The 20108-nt window shown below is 38.9% G+C and overlaps 1 protein-coding gene across 7 annotated transcripts in view; it reads right to left on the minus strand.

Annotated features, from left to right (window-relative positions):
• Positions 1-20108, minus strand: part of Dock3 (dedicator of cytokinesis 3) — a 389362-nt gene that overhangs the window by 81378 nt on the left and 287876 nt on the right. For all 7 annotated transcript variants that reach the window (XM_085689689.2, XM_085689687.2, XM_085689686.2 and 4 more), the window contains exons 22-24: positions 16037-16118; positions 10279-10449; positions 4843-5035 (exon numbers count right to left, since the gene is read on the minus strand). In XM_085689689.2, the coding sequence (XP_085545815.1) occupies positions 4843-5035; positions 10279-10449; positions 16037-16118 (446 nt within the window). The remainder of the gene's footprint in view (positions 1-4842; positions 5036-10278; positions 10450-16036; positions 16119-20108) is intronic.

Below are 20108 nucleotides of genomic sequence, written 5' to 3' on the forward strand. Positions count from 1 at the left end.
TTTTTTTTTCTGCATCGTTTTAGACTCCTACACTAATAGCATTTGATGTAAGATATAAGTAGCAGTTTGTTTCCAAATGATATCTTTTTAATGTTTAAGCATCAAATTAAAAGTCGTTAGTTTTAGCTGGGTGGTGGTGGTACACTCCTTTAATCCCAGCACTCAGGAGGCAGAGGCAGGGGGATCTCTGTGATGCCAGCTTGGTTTATGAAGAAGAGTTCTAGGACAGCTAGAGCTGTTACACAGAGAAACCCTGTTTCAACAAACAAACAAACAAACAAACTAAAAACCCTAAACCTCAAACAAAAACCAAAACCCTCAAAACAAACAAAAAAAGTAGTTTATAGTAAAAAATCCATGTCAATATCACACGTACCATGAACTACAATGACTATATTTGTAGGCTTACTAGAAATTTCTAACTGCTCCTCTTCATGCCATGACTAAGTAGTCTATCACTCCTGTTCTGGTATGCATTCACCTTGTCAAACCATCTGGCTTATCTTTTTATCATGGGCTTGTTAGACTGCTATTGACAATGTTCACAACAACAAATGGAATAGAAATGTAACCTTAGCCTGTCACAGCCTTTCAATTCTTATGTCAATCCTACTGTACACATTCAAATATCTTCCTTTTTCTTCTTCATGTTAACAGAATAGCACACCATGAAGAGGAAACCATGTTTGGAACCCCTAATTCAGACAGGCTGAATGATATTCAAGCTCCCACAGGCATGATTTTCCCCTGTGTAGAGTGGGATGTCAAAGGCCTTTTCTACTAAATAAAATACAAGTGTGAGTATGTTTCTGTTACCCCAAACTTTTACGTGGTATTGACTGGGCATCCCTGCACATACTGTCCTACCTGTCCATAATTATTCGGTTGGATTAACAACAACACAAGCCATGGAAAATATAACTTATTATTTACATTAGACCATAGTTCCACATGAACTTCAGAAATAATTTCTTTCATTTTTATATTATGCATATGGGTATTTTGTCTGCATTCCACATATATGCAGTGCCTACAGTGGCCAGAAAAGAAGACTGCTCTTTGGTTTCCCGGCTGCCCAGATCTGAAACAATCACACAAAACTATATTAATTGCAGCACTGGCTGACCTATTAGCTCAGGTTTCTTATTAACTAACTCTTACATCTTAAATTAACTCATTGATATTATTCTGTGTATATCCATGTGGCTGTGGTCTACTGGTTAAGATTCTGTCCAGTGTCTATTCCCTTCGGCAGCTACATGGCATCTCTCTGACTCCATCCCTTCTTTTCTCCTCTATCTCTGCTTGGAATTCCCTCCTTGCTCTATTCTGCACTGCCATAGGCCCAAAGCAGCTTCTTTATTAACCGATGGTAATAAAAACATATTCACAGCATACAGAGGGGAATCCTACATCACAGGATACTGGATTTGCTGGGATTGGAATTACAGATTGTTGATGCTGGAAACTGAATCCAGGTCATCTAGAAAAGCTGTCAGTAAAACATCTTTCCAGAAAGAAAAAAAATTAAGCCAAAGATAAATTATATGATATATGATATTTTTACATTGTTTTATCAAATATTTATGGTATATAAAAAAGAACAGGGTGACAGCTGTTCTATATTTAAAAGGATGTGTGGATAAAAAGTTAATAGTATATTTTAGATCAAAATACAAACACAGTTGCATTTATAACAATCAATAGTTGCTTTCAATAAAATATCAGTTTGTTGTCAGAACATGCCAAAGATACCAGATTGGTATGCTCAGAGAATATAAGGATTGGTTATATGACATCACTGGTAAAGAGCATCTATAGCTTAACACTAAATTAGAATAAAATACAATTGAAAATTTGGTGGTGAATTATCATAAAATCTAATTATATAGTCCAACATTACACGAGTTTAAAAAATTCTTAAGTGATTGTGTAAAGCAGCTGAACACATACAAAAATAACAGAAATAAAAGATGCCAGTGACAGCAGTTGGCTGTTTCATTTTCTGTATTTTTTGAAAGTGCCTTTTTTTTTCAGAAAACACATAAAGCAAGAGTTGTAAGCAGTGGATTTTAGGAACAGTGTCCAAATTACTGACAAAAGTTTTCAATCTGAGGCAGAAGAAAAAGAAGTTTGCCAACAAGAGTTACTGGAGAAGGGCTGACTTCTTCAGTGGCAGTGTTACCATTACTGCTCTGCACTGGTAGAGCTGAGTTAGTAGGAACATCTCCTTAGGTATTCCTAAGCATTGAACTAAAAGTTGTTCTTATGCTTTGAAGTCAAACTTTAAAAATTAACATCTAAAATTCTAATTATGAAGATCCAGATAGCTGTTTTACTGATGCTTCAGATTTATTCTTGTGCTTGCAGGTTTATTCTAAAACACTGGTACCCTACTTATATAATCAGGCTTATATTCCAATCAGCTGAAAGGCTGAACTTGATCACAAGCAATATAGTTTCAAGGATAAATCCAAAAGCTCTTTCTGAAAGGTATCCTAGACTCCTGGTTTTCTGACCTCTAGGGAGTATGAAACATTTTCTATACACTTCTATCTTTAAAAAAAAAATGGAAAAAAAATCTATCTGACTGCTGAGCCAAAGAAATAAGCAAGCACAGGGTTTCTCAGGTTCCCTTTCAGGGTCTTTTAAACTTTCTTGGCCTGGACCCTTTTCTTTTGTTTTCTCTCCTTCCCCTTTGTACTTCCATCTGACTGCTGCTTTGATAGGATCCCATAGCCAGCACACCGCTGTACCTGAGGCCCAGAGACAAAGGGCCTCCTGCTACAAACCGAGTGTTCATGTCCCTATCAAATTCATACACTGAAACCTAATCTCCAATGTAACAGCACACGAAGTAGGGTATTTTCTAGTGATAAGGTCATGAGGGCCTTATCCTCATGAATTAAATTAGTGCCTCATCTCCCCTTTGAGACAGGGTCTCATTATACAATCTGCCTGGCCTAGAACTTGACATGAAGACCAGAGATCGATCGATCGATCGATCGATCTATCTATCTATCTATCTATCTATCTATCTATCTATCTATCTATCTATCTATCTATCTATTTATTATGTATACAATATTCTGTCTATGTACATGCCTGAAGAGGGCACCAGGATTCATTACAGATGGTTGTGAGCCACCATGTGGTTGCTGGGAATTGAACTCAGGACCTTTGGAAGAACAGGTAATGCTCTTAACCGCTGAGCCATCTCTCCAGTCCCAAGACCAGAGATCTTTCAATGCACAGAGATCTGTCGGTCTCTGTCTCCCAACTACTGAGATTAAAAGTATGTGCTCCTTAAAATGAGATCTCAGAAAGTGTTCTTGCTCCTCCTGCAAGGTGATAAAAAGGAGAAGAGAGATTCCTATGAAACAGGAAGTAGGTTTAACTAGACATCAAGTCTACTGGAACCTTGATCCTGGACTTTCTAATCTTTAAAACTACAAAAATTAAGTATTGGTGCCTTTTTTTTTTTTTTTTGAGACAGCGTTCCATTTAACCCAGGCTGACTTCAAACTTGCTATGGAGCTAATCTTTATTTCTTTTTTAACTTTTAAAATTTATTCTTTAACTTTCTATTTATCTATCTATTTATTTATTTGCGTCATGCATCTCCATCCCATTCATTTCCCCATCCCTTTGAATCCACCCTCTGCCCCTGCAGCCTCCTCCCCCCAAAATAAAATGAAATTTGATAGAAAATTAAAGAAGTAAAAAGAAAAAAATAGAAGGAAAAACCAATCTCATCATGGAAGCTGTAGTGTGATCCAGTGAGTCACAGGGTAAACCCTTTTATCCATACATCTTTACTTGCCAGTATACATTGCAAAAAGTCATTGGTCTGGTTTGAGATCTCTGGTTTCTTCTACACTATTGATGTTGGGCCCTCAATGAAACTCCTCTTGTTTATTTTGCTGTTGCCCTGTGTTGGGGAGATCCTGTATCTTTGGGTCTGCAGAACCAGTCTCTTGACTGCTCCAGCAGATCACAGATGGGTGATGTTGGGGTGGGCCAACTCATAACCCTGGTTCTGGGCCTGGGTAGTTGCAGGGTTGGCCACCCCACCAGCTCTCCCTTGTCCCCACCACCAACGTGAGCTCTCACGCATTGCCCTGGCTATTTTACCATTTGTAGTAATAAACAAGGGTGAGGCAAGTTCTCCTGCTTTCAGGTCCCCAGGGTTGGTTCTTCTATACCTACATCTTCTAGACCAGCTCTACTGTATTGCTCAGGCATAGCTATGGGCCACTCTCATACATGCTGCAGCTGATGAGGGGCAGGGCCAGCTCTCCCATTCTTTATGAACTCAGGGCCAGTTTTCCCAACTGCCTCAGGTGTTGATGGGGGGCATGTTTCCCCTGTCTAGACTTCCACATGACAGATGAGAAATGGGACTGTTCTCCTATGTACACAACTTTGGGGCTGCCTCACCTACAACCTTTATTTTCATGTTCTGAGTTACAGGCATGTGTCCTCACGTCCAGATTTATACACACACACACACACACACACACACACACACACACACACACGCGCGTGTATATATATATATATATACACATACATACACACATACACACACATATAACATTTTACTGTCACAGCATGAGCAGACTAACACAACACCCTAGGAACATGCCCTAAGGTATGGGCTCATGAAAGAAGCGGTGGTGGGTCTAGGTCTTAGTTGAATTTCTCACATAGTTTACTAAAATCTCTACACTTTAAGGCTCACTGACTTCCTACATAATGATTGTTAAGTTGTTACTTTGATCAGTTTAAACTTGGCTACCACCCTGGAAGGGAAGAAATAAAATGTGACTCTGAATTTACCAGAGAAAGAAAACAGGCGACTGTCCACTGTCCTGGCGATGGACTGCAGCTTCACCACATCCATTGACTGTCCGATGTGCACAGTGCTAGGCATGCTTCCCAGGGTTCCTCTCACAAACTCTGCTACCTCTTGCACAGTAAACATTTGCAGCAACTCGTCAAAGATAGTGGGGAAAGAATTAAGTAGTGCAGCCTGTGGGAGCAAGTAACACTGTGGTTAGTTTAAAGTTAGGTTTGTGCTTATCTGGTATGTTCAAAGGTATGAGGCTGAAAGAATTTCAGAAGGCCCTACAGCACCCCTGCCTTGAGAGGGTTCTTCCCTGGCCTTTAACTCTACTCATTCCTATAGCACTCTTGGAGCATAGGTAAAAGAAATCCAAAAATTAAACTAGGAAATTTTACTAGGGCTCTGGCCATTTGAGGCTTTCATAATTTGCCAAGTATTTGCAGATGAGAGAAGGAAGGATAAAGAGAACTTTGCACAATGTAACGTAAGACAGTTATTCTTTCCTCATAGCATAGATTTAAACTTTTAGTCTTTATGTTTAAGCTCTTGACTTCTCAATTTTAGTTTCCAACTCAAGCCAGAAACCTCTAAGAAAGGGAAAAGTAACTGAAAGTTGAGTGCTTCAAGCAGTGCCAGCTGGACTCCATTAATAGCAATAACCCAGCTTTAAGAACTAGACCATTTTCCAGGGATAGTAATGTTCATATATAATCATGTAATCTGAAGAATATATATTTTTTTCTCACATGTGATCTCTGGCAGTCTCAAGTATAAATTCAAAAGTATGGGAACATATGTATTCATTTAGTTATAAACTCTTGAGGGCTATTGATAATACTGACTTAGAATTCAGTGACTCTGTTGGCCCAAACAAGGAGGGGAGTAAGAAGGGAGAGGGTAAGGAAGGGATAGGGAACAAGAAAACACATGTGCACGTGGGCTTCTAGGATTTGAGCTCTGGAAGCAAGATGTGGTCTCTTAAGAAAAATGTAATAACTTATTTTAATGAGGTGGGGAAAGCATGATGGCATTAGTAATTTTATTTGTTCATTCATTTGAATCACATTTATTTATTTAGTGGGGAGCACATGCTCATGTGGAGGGCAGAGGACAACTTATGGGAGTTGGTTCTCTTATTTCAGCACGTGGGACCTGGAGATCAAACTCAGGTCGTCAGGGTTGGCATCATGAGCCTTTACCTGCTGAGCCTTTATCTTGCTGCCCCAATCTGATAATACTGATCCATAATTTTTGAGAGGCAGAACACTATAGGAGAAAAATAATAGATTTTTAAATTAGACACATATGAGTTCAAACTCCAGCTTTAAGCCAGGTGTGGTGTTTCATGTCTGTAATTTTAGCTATTGAAATTTAGGCAAGAGGTTGCAAGTTTAAGATGAGCCTGGATAACACAATAAGACTCAATAAAAATAAATAAATTATCAGTTTTATCATTAGTTTGCTATATGTTTGATGAATTGCCACAATCCTTCATTTTCTCATTTATAAAATGGGTATGATGCTATTATTGGCATATGGAAAAATTAGGTGCATTGTTTTCATCAAAGTTCTAGAATACAACAGGTCTTCAATAAGTGCTATGCATGCTAATTATCAATTTATCTAAGTCTAAGATCACCTGGGAGATTGGTCGCTGGGCATGCCTTTGAGAGATTATCTTGATTATGTTAACTGATGTGGGAAAACCATCTTTATTGTACGCAGGACTATTCCTTGGGCAGGGGATCCTGAACTGCATAAACAAAGGGGACTGAGCCACAGTATGCCTTCATTGCTCTCTGCTTCCTGACTAGGGACAGAATGAGGAGCTGTTTCAAGCTCCTGCTGCCTTGACTTCCACTGCGATGAACTGTATGCTGAACTGTGAGCAGAACAAAACACCTTCTTCCTTAAATTGCTTTTGTGACAATACTTTACCACAGCAGCAAGATAAGAAGCAAAGATGAGATATCTCACTCAGTAAAGTGTTTTCTATTTCCATACATTTGCATGCAAAATTCAAAATGTCATTGTTTTTCACCGCTGAGTAAAACTCTAAAGTGTATATTGCCACACCTTCTTTATCCATTCTTCTATTGAGGGGCACCTAGGTTGGTTCCAGGTTCTGGCTATTACAAATAGTGCTGCTATGAAATAGTTGCACAAATGCTGATATCCCAGACCCACAAAGAGGAATATGGTATGTACTCACTCATAAGTGGATTCTAGCCATAAACAAAGGACATTGAGCCTATAATGCGTGATCTTAGAGAAGCTAAATAGAAGGTGAACCCAAAGAAAAACATGTATTTATCCTCCTGGATATTGGAAGTAGACAAGATCACCAGGCAAAAGTTGGGAGCACGGGGGTGGGGATGGAGTGGGGGTAAGGGGAGATGGGGAGAGAGAAGGAAGAAGGGGAGGATTGGGGAGAGCTTGGGGAATGGGATGGTTGAGATGGAGGAAGGGTGGATATGGGAGCAGGGAAGTAGATATCTTAATTAAAGGAGCCATTTTAGGGTTGGCAAAAGACTTGACTCTAGAGAGGTTCCCAGGTGTCCAAGGAGATGTGCCCAGCTTGTGTCTTGGGCAGCAGAGGAGAGGGTGCCTGAACTGGCCTTATCCCATAGCCACACTGATGAATATCTTGCATATCACCATAGAACCTTCATCTGGTGAGGGATGAAGATAGAGACAGAGACCCACATTGGATCACTGGACTGAGCTCCCAAGGTCCAAATGAAGAGCAGAAGGAGGGAGAACATGAGCAAAGAAGTCAGGACCCTAATGGGAGCTCACCAAGGTCAGCTCGACTGGGACTGAATGAACATGTGATCAAACCAGACTCTCTGAATGTGGCTGACAATGAGGGCTAACTGAGAAGCCAAGGACAATGGCACTGGGTTTTGATTCTACTGCATGGACTGGCTTTGTGGGAGCCTAGTCTGTTTGGATGCTCACCTTCCTAGACCTGGATGGAGGGGGGAGGGCCTTGGACTTCCCACAGGGCAGGAAACTCTGACTGCTCTTAGGATTGGAGAGGGAGGGAGGGGGAGAGGGAATGGGGGAAATGGGAGGTGGAAATTTTTAATAAATAAATAAATTTTAAAAAAAGAAGCAAAGATGAGATGGCGCCTATTTTCTTCCTGTATTTATTAAAAGAGCCATAAGGAAGCTTTTTGTGCTTCTTAGTTTTCTTATACCACTAATCCAAACAAGATTTATGAAGGAAAATAGAAGCGATACCTTAAGAACAGAAGGTAACAGCCTACTTTTAACTAGTGAGATGGAGTTGGGGGAAAACATTTTTCTTAAATGATTCCTCAAGCAGTAGAGAATGGCATAGAGTGAGTGGAAATTTACACCATGGGAAAGCCGGCATTACTGTCTTTTATGTTAAGGTCAGATTAAAGTGTGAAATTCATATGAAATCTGTCTTCAGGCTAATAAATATCAAGAAAATTGTTTTACAGCAGTTAAAACCAGTATACATGCATATAAGCAATTCAGATAGAAAAGACAAAATGGGGGGGGTTAATTATGTCATACTCATTAAGAACACTATAGCTGATTTCTTTCCTTAAATGGTGAAATTTCCTACAATTATGCACTAGAACAGAAAGACACACTCTGACAACTTCTGATAGTCATGATCAACGAAAGAAAGTATGATTCAACAGCAAATTTTCCAAGAGTTCTGGAATTCATGAAACATATGCTTGGTAGCATAGAACCAAATTTGAACCCTAAACATAACTGAATTGATATCAGGTCTACCAGGTCTAAGCTGTCTATCCTTATGTTTCTTCCAATGACCCATGGATGCAGTAGATGAAATACACAGTGTTTGACAAGGAACAAAAGCTGGTTCTTCAGGAACAATTTGATAAGTGCATGTATCCATGCCAGGAGTACCACTGTTTGTACAAAGCATTGACAAATGCCCAGAAAGCATGTCTACCCTGTTCTGTTAGCTACCTTCAATCTCCCTGTAACTCTTTTTGGATAGAGAAACTGCAAGTATCCTTGGTCCCTAATAGAAGGAACAGATAAAAGCAGTTTTTTGTGGCACTTTTAAAGTGAGCTCATAGAAAGAGTTTCCTTAGAGAGACTCTTGAAACCTTGAGGATTCCTTTATAGCATGTAGCTTCCAGATGATCACCTGTTCTTTGGCCAAGAAACCTACAGACAATTAATTGGCATATAGAGACAATATAGAAGGAAGACAAATATTAGACTAAGTTTAGAATAAGTAGGATAAGGCTTAAACATACAGACTGACTAATAGCACATGCAGTCATTGATGGGGAGACATAGAGAAGCTATCTGATCTTTGTTGACAGCTTTTGGTATAACTGACTTCAAGCAGCTGAAAAACTATAATCCACTAGGTAAGAGGCTACTAATTAGATAAGAGAAAATAACCACAACCCTTATGTGTATGGAATAATGAATGTTTTATTTATTATAGCACAGGTCTGTTTGTTAAAGGTAATAGATTAGCTGGTTAGGAAATTTTCATAGGAGGTAGGAAATTTCTAACACTGATATTTCTGATGGAATCTAGCTCTATTTCTTAGTGCATTCAGTTATTCCTATTAGGTTTCAATTTATCTCATTCTTAACATTTGTAATAGAAAGTTGTAATAAAAAATTAACTAGGAAATAAAATTCCCTATATTTTTTAAATATCCTCCATGAATACAATGTTCATAACAACTATAGTATGGTAATTAGTAAACCTGGTCTAAAGAGAATTCATAATAACAAAGTTCTGCTGCTTTTCTAGTACTAAGCTCTTTCAGACCTCATAGCTGAGGCAAAGTTGGCTTTCCTTTGTTCTACTAAGTATTTCCTTGTAATTCACTTCTTTCCCAACACAGAGACTCTTGTCACAGTTTCATTAATTCTAGAAATCAAAGAAATCACCTGTTAAAATGAAGAACCCTAGCAGCAGCACCTACCTCCACAGGAGCTGTAGATATCTCTCCCAGAATGGGGCTGTTAATAGTAAGGCATGGATGAAGGAGGCTTTTCGGGGGAGGGGGGATGTTCTACCTCTCACGACTAAACTACTTGCTACTAACGAGCGGTTCAGAGAAGAGTGGAAGCCACTGCCTTCAGTTAAGTATCCATTGGACATATCCCCAGGCTCTGATAGCTCCAATCCAACAGTTAGAGATGGCCATGACTAACTGAATGAGCCACAAAACCAAGCCAAGAGTCAGGAGTCTCAGAAAGGGACTGGTTGAGAAGAGCAGAAAGTTAAGTGGGGAGGGGGGGAAGTAGATAAAGAAGGCTTGGGGAAAGAGTAATCAGAAGTTATTATAAATGAAATTGTCAAAGAAGTAATTTAACTCAGGAAATCCCCCAAATAACACTACAATAGCAACAAGAAATCCCACACTATTTCCCCACATTCCACAGACCTGAGTGAAGAGGAGTGTTTCTGAGTTTCTACTGTCCAGACTCAGCACAAACCGAATGGACTGGAAAAGCTCCTGGATGCTAGACCGGAACTGTTCCTCTTCCATCCCACAGGTGGCTCTTGAATACAGGATTCGTGACTGCACAATGAACTTGAAAAGGTATTCCAGGGCCTAGAAATGCAGGAGGAAAAAGAATGGTGAGACACTGCAGATGGCTAGGAACTCAAGTAACAAGAATGCAAGGACAAAGAAACAGCAAAAAAAATCAGGTGACGGGAGATTCCAGCTATGGATGGGCACTCTATTCCTAAAAATCTTTTCTCAAAATTCCAAACTGTCGCTAAGCAGTAGCTATCTGTTTACTGACAGAATTATCAAATGATTTTATAACCATTTTCTAGGTTCTGGAATGAAGACATCACAGACAGTTATTCAAAGAGTTAAAGAACATTCAGAATTCAAAGAAAATTTAGCTTCTTTTCTTCTTCTTCTTCTTCTTCTTCTTCTTCTTCTTCTTCTTCTTCTTCTTCTTCTTCTTCTCCTTCTCCTTCTCCTTCTCCTTCTCCTTCTCCTTCTCCTTCTTCCTCTTCCTCTTCCTCTTCCTCTTTTCTTCTTCTTTTTTTTAAGGACAGAAAATGCAAAACCTCAAAGGCAAGGATATAGCTTAGCCACTCTTTTGTTTTTGAGGCAGGGTCTTGCTGTGGCCCAGGCTGACCTCAAACTCACTATCCACCTGCACATCCTCTGTAGTGCTAGGATTAAAGGCATATGCCACCACATCTGATGTAACTACTCTTGAGTGTACCTGACACATCCCCTCTCCAGTTCCTTCCAGCCATGACATCTGCCATTAACAGTTTAGGAGCAACATAGAAGACAATGTCCTCAAAAAATGGCTCAAGAGCAGAATGTGATTCTGATGGATCTTTGCAATTTGTGTGATACTTATCAACACAATAATTCTCCTTTAAGAGAATAGTTTCAAGCCTCAAGACTGTTTCCTAATTAAAGAAATGCTGTATTATCTAAGATAATGGAAAGGTAAAACATTGGATTAAAAAAAATTCTTAGCCTCTTTTTAGCATCTTTCTGTTAGGATTGGCTTAGGAAATTCAGTTCATAGAATGATGGTTAGTTTAGGAAAATGTGTCTGGGAAGTTGATCTCTGATCTCTTCATGCACATTCCACAACCCCAAACAAACAAACAAACAAACAAACAAACAAACACACACACACATAATTTATTTCTTTTAAAGGGCAGGGAAGGAGAAAGCCAGGTAAGGACTTGTATTCTCCTTTGTTTATTGCTTTGTATCACAGACCAAGTCACTCCTGATGTCAGGTCTTGCCTGTCATGATGAACAGCATTTCTCTGAATTGTTAGCCAAAGTAAGCTTTTTTTGGATATTTGAAAACAGCAATGAAAAGAAGTAACAAATACATTGGCCTCATACACTGCTAGAGCCCTGTGCTAGGAGCTCTTTTAACATCTAGTGAATGGAGAATCAGAAAAGGCTGTTACTTTATAAATCCAGATAGACATCTGTAAGCACCATGCTGTGACTGGTTCACTATATATGTACTTTAGTGATTATTCATGCTTGTGCAGTAGATAATATAAAATTCCAAGACTCAGTCTCATTTATTAGGCTATTCCAGTCACTAAAGTACGAGTTATTCCCTCTACTATGACACAGATATTCTCAGTCACAGAGAAATTTCTCAAAAATTTCACATGCTTAGGATAGAATGTGAGCCCGGTAAATGTCTTACTGTCTGTCAGATGCCTAACCTCAGTAGGCAAAAGATCAGTGAATATTGTAGAATAAGGGAAACAGACAGAAAAAGTTATTTTTTAAAAAATGAAAGCCTATAATATCTACTATGCTATATCTAGTTATAAACTACACATCTTGAATTTTAAAAAAAATATTTTCTTATCAGCACTGCTCAAATGTTTAGCTATTTGTTTTTCAGTCTACAAGAGATGTTCTAAGAAATATTCACTAGTTCAGAAGGACACAATCTAATAGCAAAGTTGCTCACATTTTTCACACATGATGGCTTAGTTCTCTTAAAACAGTGTGCAAGAAACACAGGCTTGTGTCAAAGAAAGTCCTGTGCAACCTGGACAGAGGAAAGAAAAACAAGCCCACTTCAAATCTTCCATTACCACCTGTTTTTCCCTTCTCACTCCTGAAAACCAGCTTGCTACCTCTAAGACCCCAAGACAGATTGCAGCAGAAGTGAAGCATACACTTTAGGATATTTGTTCAAGATGCAAGGGGTTGCTCCCAACCATGTTTGGAGAAAATGAAACATTTAACTGAGGCTAAAGCAGCTACCCTGTCCTTTTCTACTCAACAAATTTGAAAGGAGACTGTGAAAGTTCTTGTAAATTCTCTCTTCTTCCTCCCTCCCTCCCTCCCTCCCTCCCTCCCTCCCTCCCTCCCTCCCTCCCTCTCTCCCTCTTTCTCTCTTTCAGTGGAGTATATATGTGTATGCGTACACACCTGTGTGCATGTATAGAGGCTAGAGGAAGACTTCAGGTGTCTGAATTATTCTTTTGAGACAAGGTCTCTCATAGAATATGAAGTTGGACTGGCATCAGGCAAGTCCCAGTGGTCCTCATCTCTGCTTCCTGTAGAGTTGGGGTTACAGGCATGCTTGTGGCCATGCCAGGCTTCTTAGGTATCAGGATTCAAACTCAGGTCCTCATGCTTGCACAGAAGGTGCTCTTGTCTCTCCATTCCCTATTACAACTTTTCTATCACCAAGAAGATACACTGTACCCTTTTCTAAGTGAGTGATATGGCTCAGCAGTGAAAAGCATGCTATGTTTATGTAACACTTTGTCAGAGTCATCCTCATATCCCAGTCCACAGATACTTGCTCAGCCATGTTTGTTGCCACTTCTATTCACAATAACTATCAAAGAGAAACAACTTAAAGATCAGTCAGCTGAAGAATGGATAATGAAAATGTGGTACATATACACAATGGAATTTTATTCAGCTGTAAAGAAAAATGAAATAATGAAATTTGCAGACACATGGATGGAACTAGAAAATACATGGAGTGAGGTAACCCAGACTCAGAAAGACAAACACCACATAATATCTCTCATCTGTGAATCCCAGTTCTAAATCATTAGATATCAGTATGTAACTTAGGAGTAACCACAGAAACCAGGAAAATAAAAAGGAACCATGAGGGTGGATGGCTCAAGAAAAGAAAAAGGTAGTAGGACATGGTGCTATGAATGGGGGAATGGGAAAAATGGGGATGGGATCTGTTTTAGGGGAGGGACAGGGAGGAAAGAGAAATACACTAAAGGTATTTGAGAAAGTCAAACACATTATTTTGTGTTGGCTTAAATATACACACACATATGCATGCATGCAAGTATGTGAGTGTGTGTATGTTTAATGAAGTTATGCCATGTGGTGGTTTGAATAAAAATGCCCCCCACAGGCTTATATATTTGAATGTTTAGTCATCAGAGAGGGGTATTATTTGAAAGGATCAGAAGATTAGAAGGTGTGGCCTTATTAAAGGAAGTATGAAATTGGGGTGGACACTGAGGTTTCAAAACCCCATGCCAATTCTAGTGTCTGTCTGTCTGTCTCTTTGCTTGTAGATCAGGATGTAGCTCTCAACTGCTTTTCTAGCACAAGGCTTGCCATGTCTGTTTGCCACGATTCTCACCATGATGATAGTGGACTGTAAATAAGCCTCCAATAAATGTTTTCTTTTGTAAGAATTGCCTTGGTCATGGCATCTTCTCACAGCAATAGAACAGTGACTGCAATATGCCACATAAGATAATAATGCTTCCCCAACAGTCATAGACTAGCTAATAAAACCTTCAGTGCCAAGCATGGGAAATTTCCCTTCAAGTTGTTGGTAAAAGATTTCAAGAGACTCCCAAAACAATATAGGCTATTACTGTTGACCTTGGCTGCCTTTCAGAACTTGAAGATAAGACTCTATTGCTGAAGACAATAGACCTGAAGTGGCTACAGGCCTTTAATCCCAGGCAGGTCTTTGTGAGTTCAAGGCCAACCTGGTCTACAAGAGCTAGTTCCAGGACAGGCTCCAAAGCTACAGAGAAATCTTGTCTCAAAAAAAAAACCCAACAAACAAATAAACAAACGACTTGAAGGAACAGCTGGAACTAGCTGGAAGCCACCTTCCTGAGGACTAACTCTCATAGGGGCTATGCAAGCTGTCAAAGGAGAAAAGCAATAAATAGTCCTGTTCAGCTTTAAAGCCTATGAACCACAACAACGACCAGCCCAGCACAATATTCCCATTGGTGTAATAGCAGCACTTCTATCTGGGATGTAATCAACAGCTGTCTAACTAGACTTAGGCCCACTCAAAAGGAAGGAATTCATGCTTGGTACTGTAAATCCAGCCAACTACTCAAGGCGGAAGAGGTCATGGGCCCTAGAGGAGAGCCTACTACTGCTCCTTTTCTAAACCAGTATAGTTTCTCACTGTACACTAAATACTTAATCTTACAGTACATGTAGCTCCCGCCCTTCATAAAAGCAAATTATTTTGTGACAGACAGGGACTATTACCGAAATCATTACCTGGTAAAAATGCAAAGAACAACTGATTGGGGGTGCCCAATCCCAAGTGATACATCTACAATGCAGTACCTACACCTAAGACTCGGGGAATATCACAGAAGAGGGCAGAAAAAATTATAAGAGCCAGAGAATGAGGATGCATGTTGTGAGATAGTGTCTGCTATTGTAGACAGGAAAGATGCAACCATGAAATCTTAGCAATATGGCTTTCTAAACAAGACCTGCATAATAACATGCCAATATGGTCGGGAAAATCCTCCAAACTTTCTATAGAACCCTTAAGTAATTAATTAATGGGCTCACACAGAATCTTTTGTATTTAAGTTTTAGGAGATGGGCTAGTCTTATGTATGTTTCTTAGCACCCAGAACAGACAGTAACTATTTAGTAAATATTTGTATGAAGGAGGAAAAAAACCCTCATGGCCTCAGGTATTTAAAGTATGTTCAGTGAGTCAAGGAAAGGTAAAGAGAACTGTGACTTAATTCTACCCATGCTATCCGACACATTGTACTATGTAAGAAAGAAGAACAATACAAAACACAGGGCCTATACTTAGTATAGATGAGGTGATATTAAAAGAAGACAGAAAAAGAACAACTTTGATGCTATTTTCTTTTTAATTACTATGTAAAAAGTGTGGAAAACATAATTAAAATGCAACTTTAAGGAAAGATAAACCAAGTACAAGATAAGATAGGGACAGGTACACAAAGTCTGGTCTTGCTTTAAGGGTGTTTCCAGAACACATGAAAGCTTTTTTTGAAAACATTTGAAAAAAAAGGAGGATTTAATTGCTCTTATATGGCTCTCTACTGTATGAGAAGAAGTTCTAATCAAGGCTCTTACCAGTATTAGCTTGGAATTAGTATTAATACTTGAGTCAGTAGGAAGGCAAACTGATACTATTGGTAAAAATAAGACAGAGGAGGTGGCTAGAGTCCATGTTCACTTCTTGCTTCAAGGTAAAATGATCAGGTATAAAGCTCCTAAGGAGCACAACTGAGGTAGGGAAAGGAGATTACATGAATCACGGCATTCATTTCTGAAAGTAGGTCAGCATACTACAGTTGTCTTGAGCACTATACCAATGATATTACATACAAATAACTGTAGAAATGGCCCCTTCTGGAAGTATGGCAGCTCAGGACATTACCCGCATGGCTTCCTGAATGTGGTCCTGCCGAATCAGTTCTGCTGAGCAGTCCATGTACCACTTCAAACAGCGGATGAGCTCCCTGGAAAGAGAACATTTACAGAAATACCAGTTTAATCAAAAGGCAATGAGTCTCAAATTTATATTTAGTCAAATGGAAAATAACAAAGAACTGTCAAATAGGAAATAATATTCTGCTGATGAGCTAAAGCGATGGATCCATCACAGCTGTGGAATTTTCACATTATCTGAGAGCAGACATTCTCTGTCCACAAGGAGCTACAGAATTTTTATCAGTAGTCATAAGCACTTTTTCCCACTCTCATTTTCCCCAAACTCATATTATATTATGTATTTTTATTTGTCTTAAGTTGTAGTATCTCCAGAACACACAACACTAGCACAGTGAGTAAAAGAATACTAATGCCACTCCATTCTACACTTCATTTCCCAAGGACCAAGCCACCTGAGAGCAATGAGTTTACTGAGTTAGAAGTATTGCAATGTAAAAGAGCACAGGCTGGCTTTGAACCTGTGATCCTCTGTCTCTGCCTCCTTTAGCAAATCCTACCAGCACGTACCACCACAACCAGCATTATGACACACAATGATGCCTATGCCATGCCTTTTAGTCTTTAATAGGATGTATCCATGAAATTGTTTTTCTTAACACAATAATTGTTAGTGTTACTAATATCTCAAGTAACAGAACTGAATTTGTGGTAAGTATAATAAAGCAGCTATAATGGTTTCATACAGGAGGGATGGGGAAGGCTTAGAAGTAGAGACTACTGGGAGAGATGACTGAAATTGGGGGCATTTGGGGAGTAACCTGGAAACTCAGCACAATGGAAATTCCCTGTAATCGGTAAGGGTGACCTTAGTGAAGACTTCTATCAACGGATGTTGTGTAATGCTTTTGTTCTTTTACTCTTTGGATTTTTGGACTCCTTTGGGAGGAGAAAGACTTCAGGAGCCAGCCATCCAGCCAACCAGCAACACAGCAAGCCACAGAGTCAGAAACAAAGAAAGGAATACTGGAATAGAAAAAGATAAAAGCCCAGAGGCAAAAGGTAGACTGGATAACTTAAAGTTAAGAAAAGCTGGCAAGAAATAAGTCAAGCTAAGGCTGGGCAGTCATAAGTGAAAATAAGCCTCCATGTGTGATTTATTTGGGAGTTGGGTAGAGGGCTGCCAAAAGACCAAAAGAGCCAAAAAGAGAAATAAGAGTAAAAAACAACCAACAACATTTTGGCCCATGTGGGACCTGTATTTCCATGTAGGGCCTGAGAAAGCTCGGGGGGGGGGGGGGGAGTACACTGCTCCTTTAAGAGTTTCTGCCTATTGGTGAGTCCTTGAGCAACCAGTACTTTAAGTGGGGGCAAAAACAAAACAAAACAAAACAAAACAAACAAACAAACAAAAAAATCAAGTAAAATCAAAAATCAAAAAAATCAAAAAGTAAAATCACAGCTACAGCACAAGCACCGCATTCTAGAGCTCTGAGAAGGCTGAATGCAGTTCCTGATGAACCTCCAACCAAGACACAAGCTTTACGTTTGGCTCTCACTAACTGAGAAGAGGGCAGAGTCAGTCAAGAGAGCTGTGCAAAGGATCAGGTGTAGCTTAACAGTGTGAAGTTTGCTCTTGTGGTCAAAAAAGACTAAAAGATACACAGTAAAAGAAGTCCATATGGGAAAAAAAAATCTCTAAATAGGTTCCAGTGTGTTTTACAATGTGCATAGGCTTAAGGAAGAAAGAAAATAGATATAGGCAGTTATAGAAAGAAATAGTTAAAAAAGTAAAGTCTTTAAAGAGATAGTAAAAGTTATACAGAAGAAAAAAGCCACATAAAGATTGCTGAGAGACCTGGAATTGAAAGAGGGACTGCTGAAATAAACCAGCCTAGAGATTTTAACAATGCCTTAACTTTAAAAAAGTGAAAAAAAATGTGTTTGTCAAATAGAAATTAAAAAAATGCTTTGGATAAGCAGTTTTCCTTTTGTTTCCACAGGAAACAAGAGGCTGTGGGTTCATTCCAGGCTGATATGAATCAGGTTTGATCAAGGGAGAGAGCACGAAACTTGATAGCTGATATCTATCAACAAAGGTGATAGCTGGTCTTCCCAGGACTTGTTCATTACCTCAAAATTTTCTCAGGGATCCTACGAATGCTTCACCCACATTCATCAGGAAGCAGTCTAGAGAACACAATGTCCACATTTCCAAGAGCTCAGTTGTGGGAAGCTTTAGGTTATTTGGTGGGTCATGGATGTTTGGTAAATTTAGAGGAATACAGAAACATAGGAATGATAAAATAAAAGGGTAGATTACTGAATCTACTTTGAGCTAAAATCAACTACTAATCTCAAATATTTTGCATTGGTATGGACTTGTATATTAATAAAAATTTAAGGTAATTTTTGCTACAACACACTGTATATATGTTTCTTCTCTTGCTTAAGGGATTTTTGTATACTGACACCAATTTAAGGTTATTTTTGTTATAACATATTGTATATATGTTTCTGCTCTTGTTTAAGGTATTGTACCTAAGCAGTTCATTTAAAAATGTAAGGTAAAATTCTAGTTTTGAAAGCTATTATTATGAACTATTTAGGATAATCAAGAAACACAGGTCAGTAGTTAGTCATCTCTAACAATCAAATTTGTAGATAAGCTAGGTATGCTTTCCAGATCATATAGAGATATATTTTAGATAGATAGATGGTCTTCTAACCTTTCAAAGACCTACAGAATATGGCATTTAAAAGGCTTTGTCAATTTAGGAATTTTCATAACAAGGAGACACATCTGTTCCTCGATACCAATTTACTTCAGAGATGATGGGCATTGAAGAAACTTGTTATGGAGTTTGTTTTCAATGTGGCAAGACTAGACATTTGGGAAAGAAATTGCTCTTGTTTAGACTGCTTGACAGTATGTTGTATAAACTGGACATGCAGGACCCACAGGAAAATAACTGGTGAACTTTGCTAAAACAAGGAGGAATGGTCCTTCAGTGTCCCTGCTTCACAGAAGAAACTGCCAGACATTTTACAGGACACATAGGAAAGTGACTGACAAACTGCCAAAATCAGTGGGACAATCTTTCAAATTTCCTGTTTCACTGAAAAGTTTGCCTGATACTATAGGCCTGTAGGCTAACTCTGGAGGCCCCAACATTGCAAAGGAACTTTGGCTGACTGTTCAAGTAGTCAGATGCCTCTGTCATTTCTAAAGCTTTTGGAAGTCATTTGCAATGCACTTTTAGTTTACTTAAATACTTTTATATCCTCCTGCTGCCTTTGCTGGAGCTGAAGACTAGGCAGTTACAATGGCAGTTTTCTTTAGATACAATAGAAAGTAAGTTAGGTAAAAAAATTTTGGATTTACTAAGATAGGATCGATTATAAAGCATTTTCTTTAAATCTACCAAACACAAATGAATTGGAATTTGGTACAGTGTGAATGTAATCTTTACTTGATAGATGTTCTTGTTGTATATAGTCTTACAACCAGTAGCTCTCCTATACACAAAGAACAAAGAAGCAGAGAGGGAAATCAGAGAAACATCACCTTTCACGATAGCCACAAATAGCATAAAGTATCTTGGGGTAACTCTAACCAAGGAAGTAAAAGATCTATTTGACAAGAACTTTAAGTCTTTGAAGAAAGAAATTGAAGAGGATACCAGAAAATGGAAGGATCTCCCATGCTCTTGGATTGGGAGGATCAACATAGTAAAAATGGCAATTCTACCAAAAACAATCCACAGATTCAGTGCAATCCCCATCAAAATCCCAACACAATTCTTCACAGACCTTGAGAGAACAATAATCAACTTTATATGGAAAAACAAAAAACCCAGGATAGCCAAAACAATCCTATACAATAAAAGTACTTCCGGAGGCATCACCATCCCTGACTTCAAATTCTATTACAGAGCTACAGTAATGAAAACAGCTTGGTATTGGCATAAAAACAGAGATGTTGACCAATGGAATCGAATCAAAGACCCAGATATTAATCCACAAACCTAGGAACACCTGATTTTCGACAAAGGAGCTAA

This window comes from Myodes glareolus, chromosome 4 (genome assembly GCF_982192425.1).
Source record: "Myodes glareolus chromosome 4, mMyoGla1.1, whole genome shotgun sequence".
Taxonomy (NCBI): Eukaryota; Metazoa; Chordata; class Mammalia; order Rodentia; family Cricetidae; genus Myodes; species Myodes glareolus.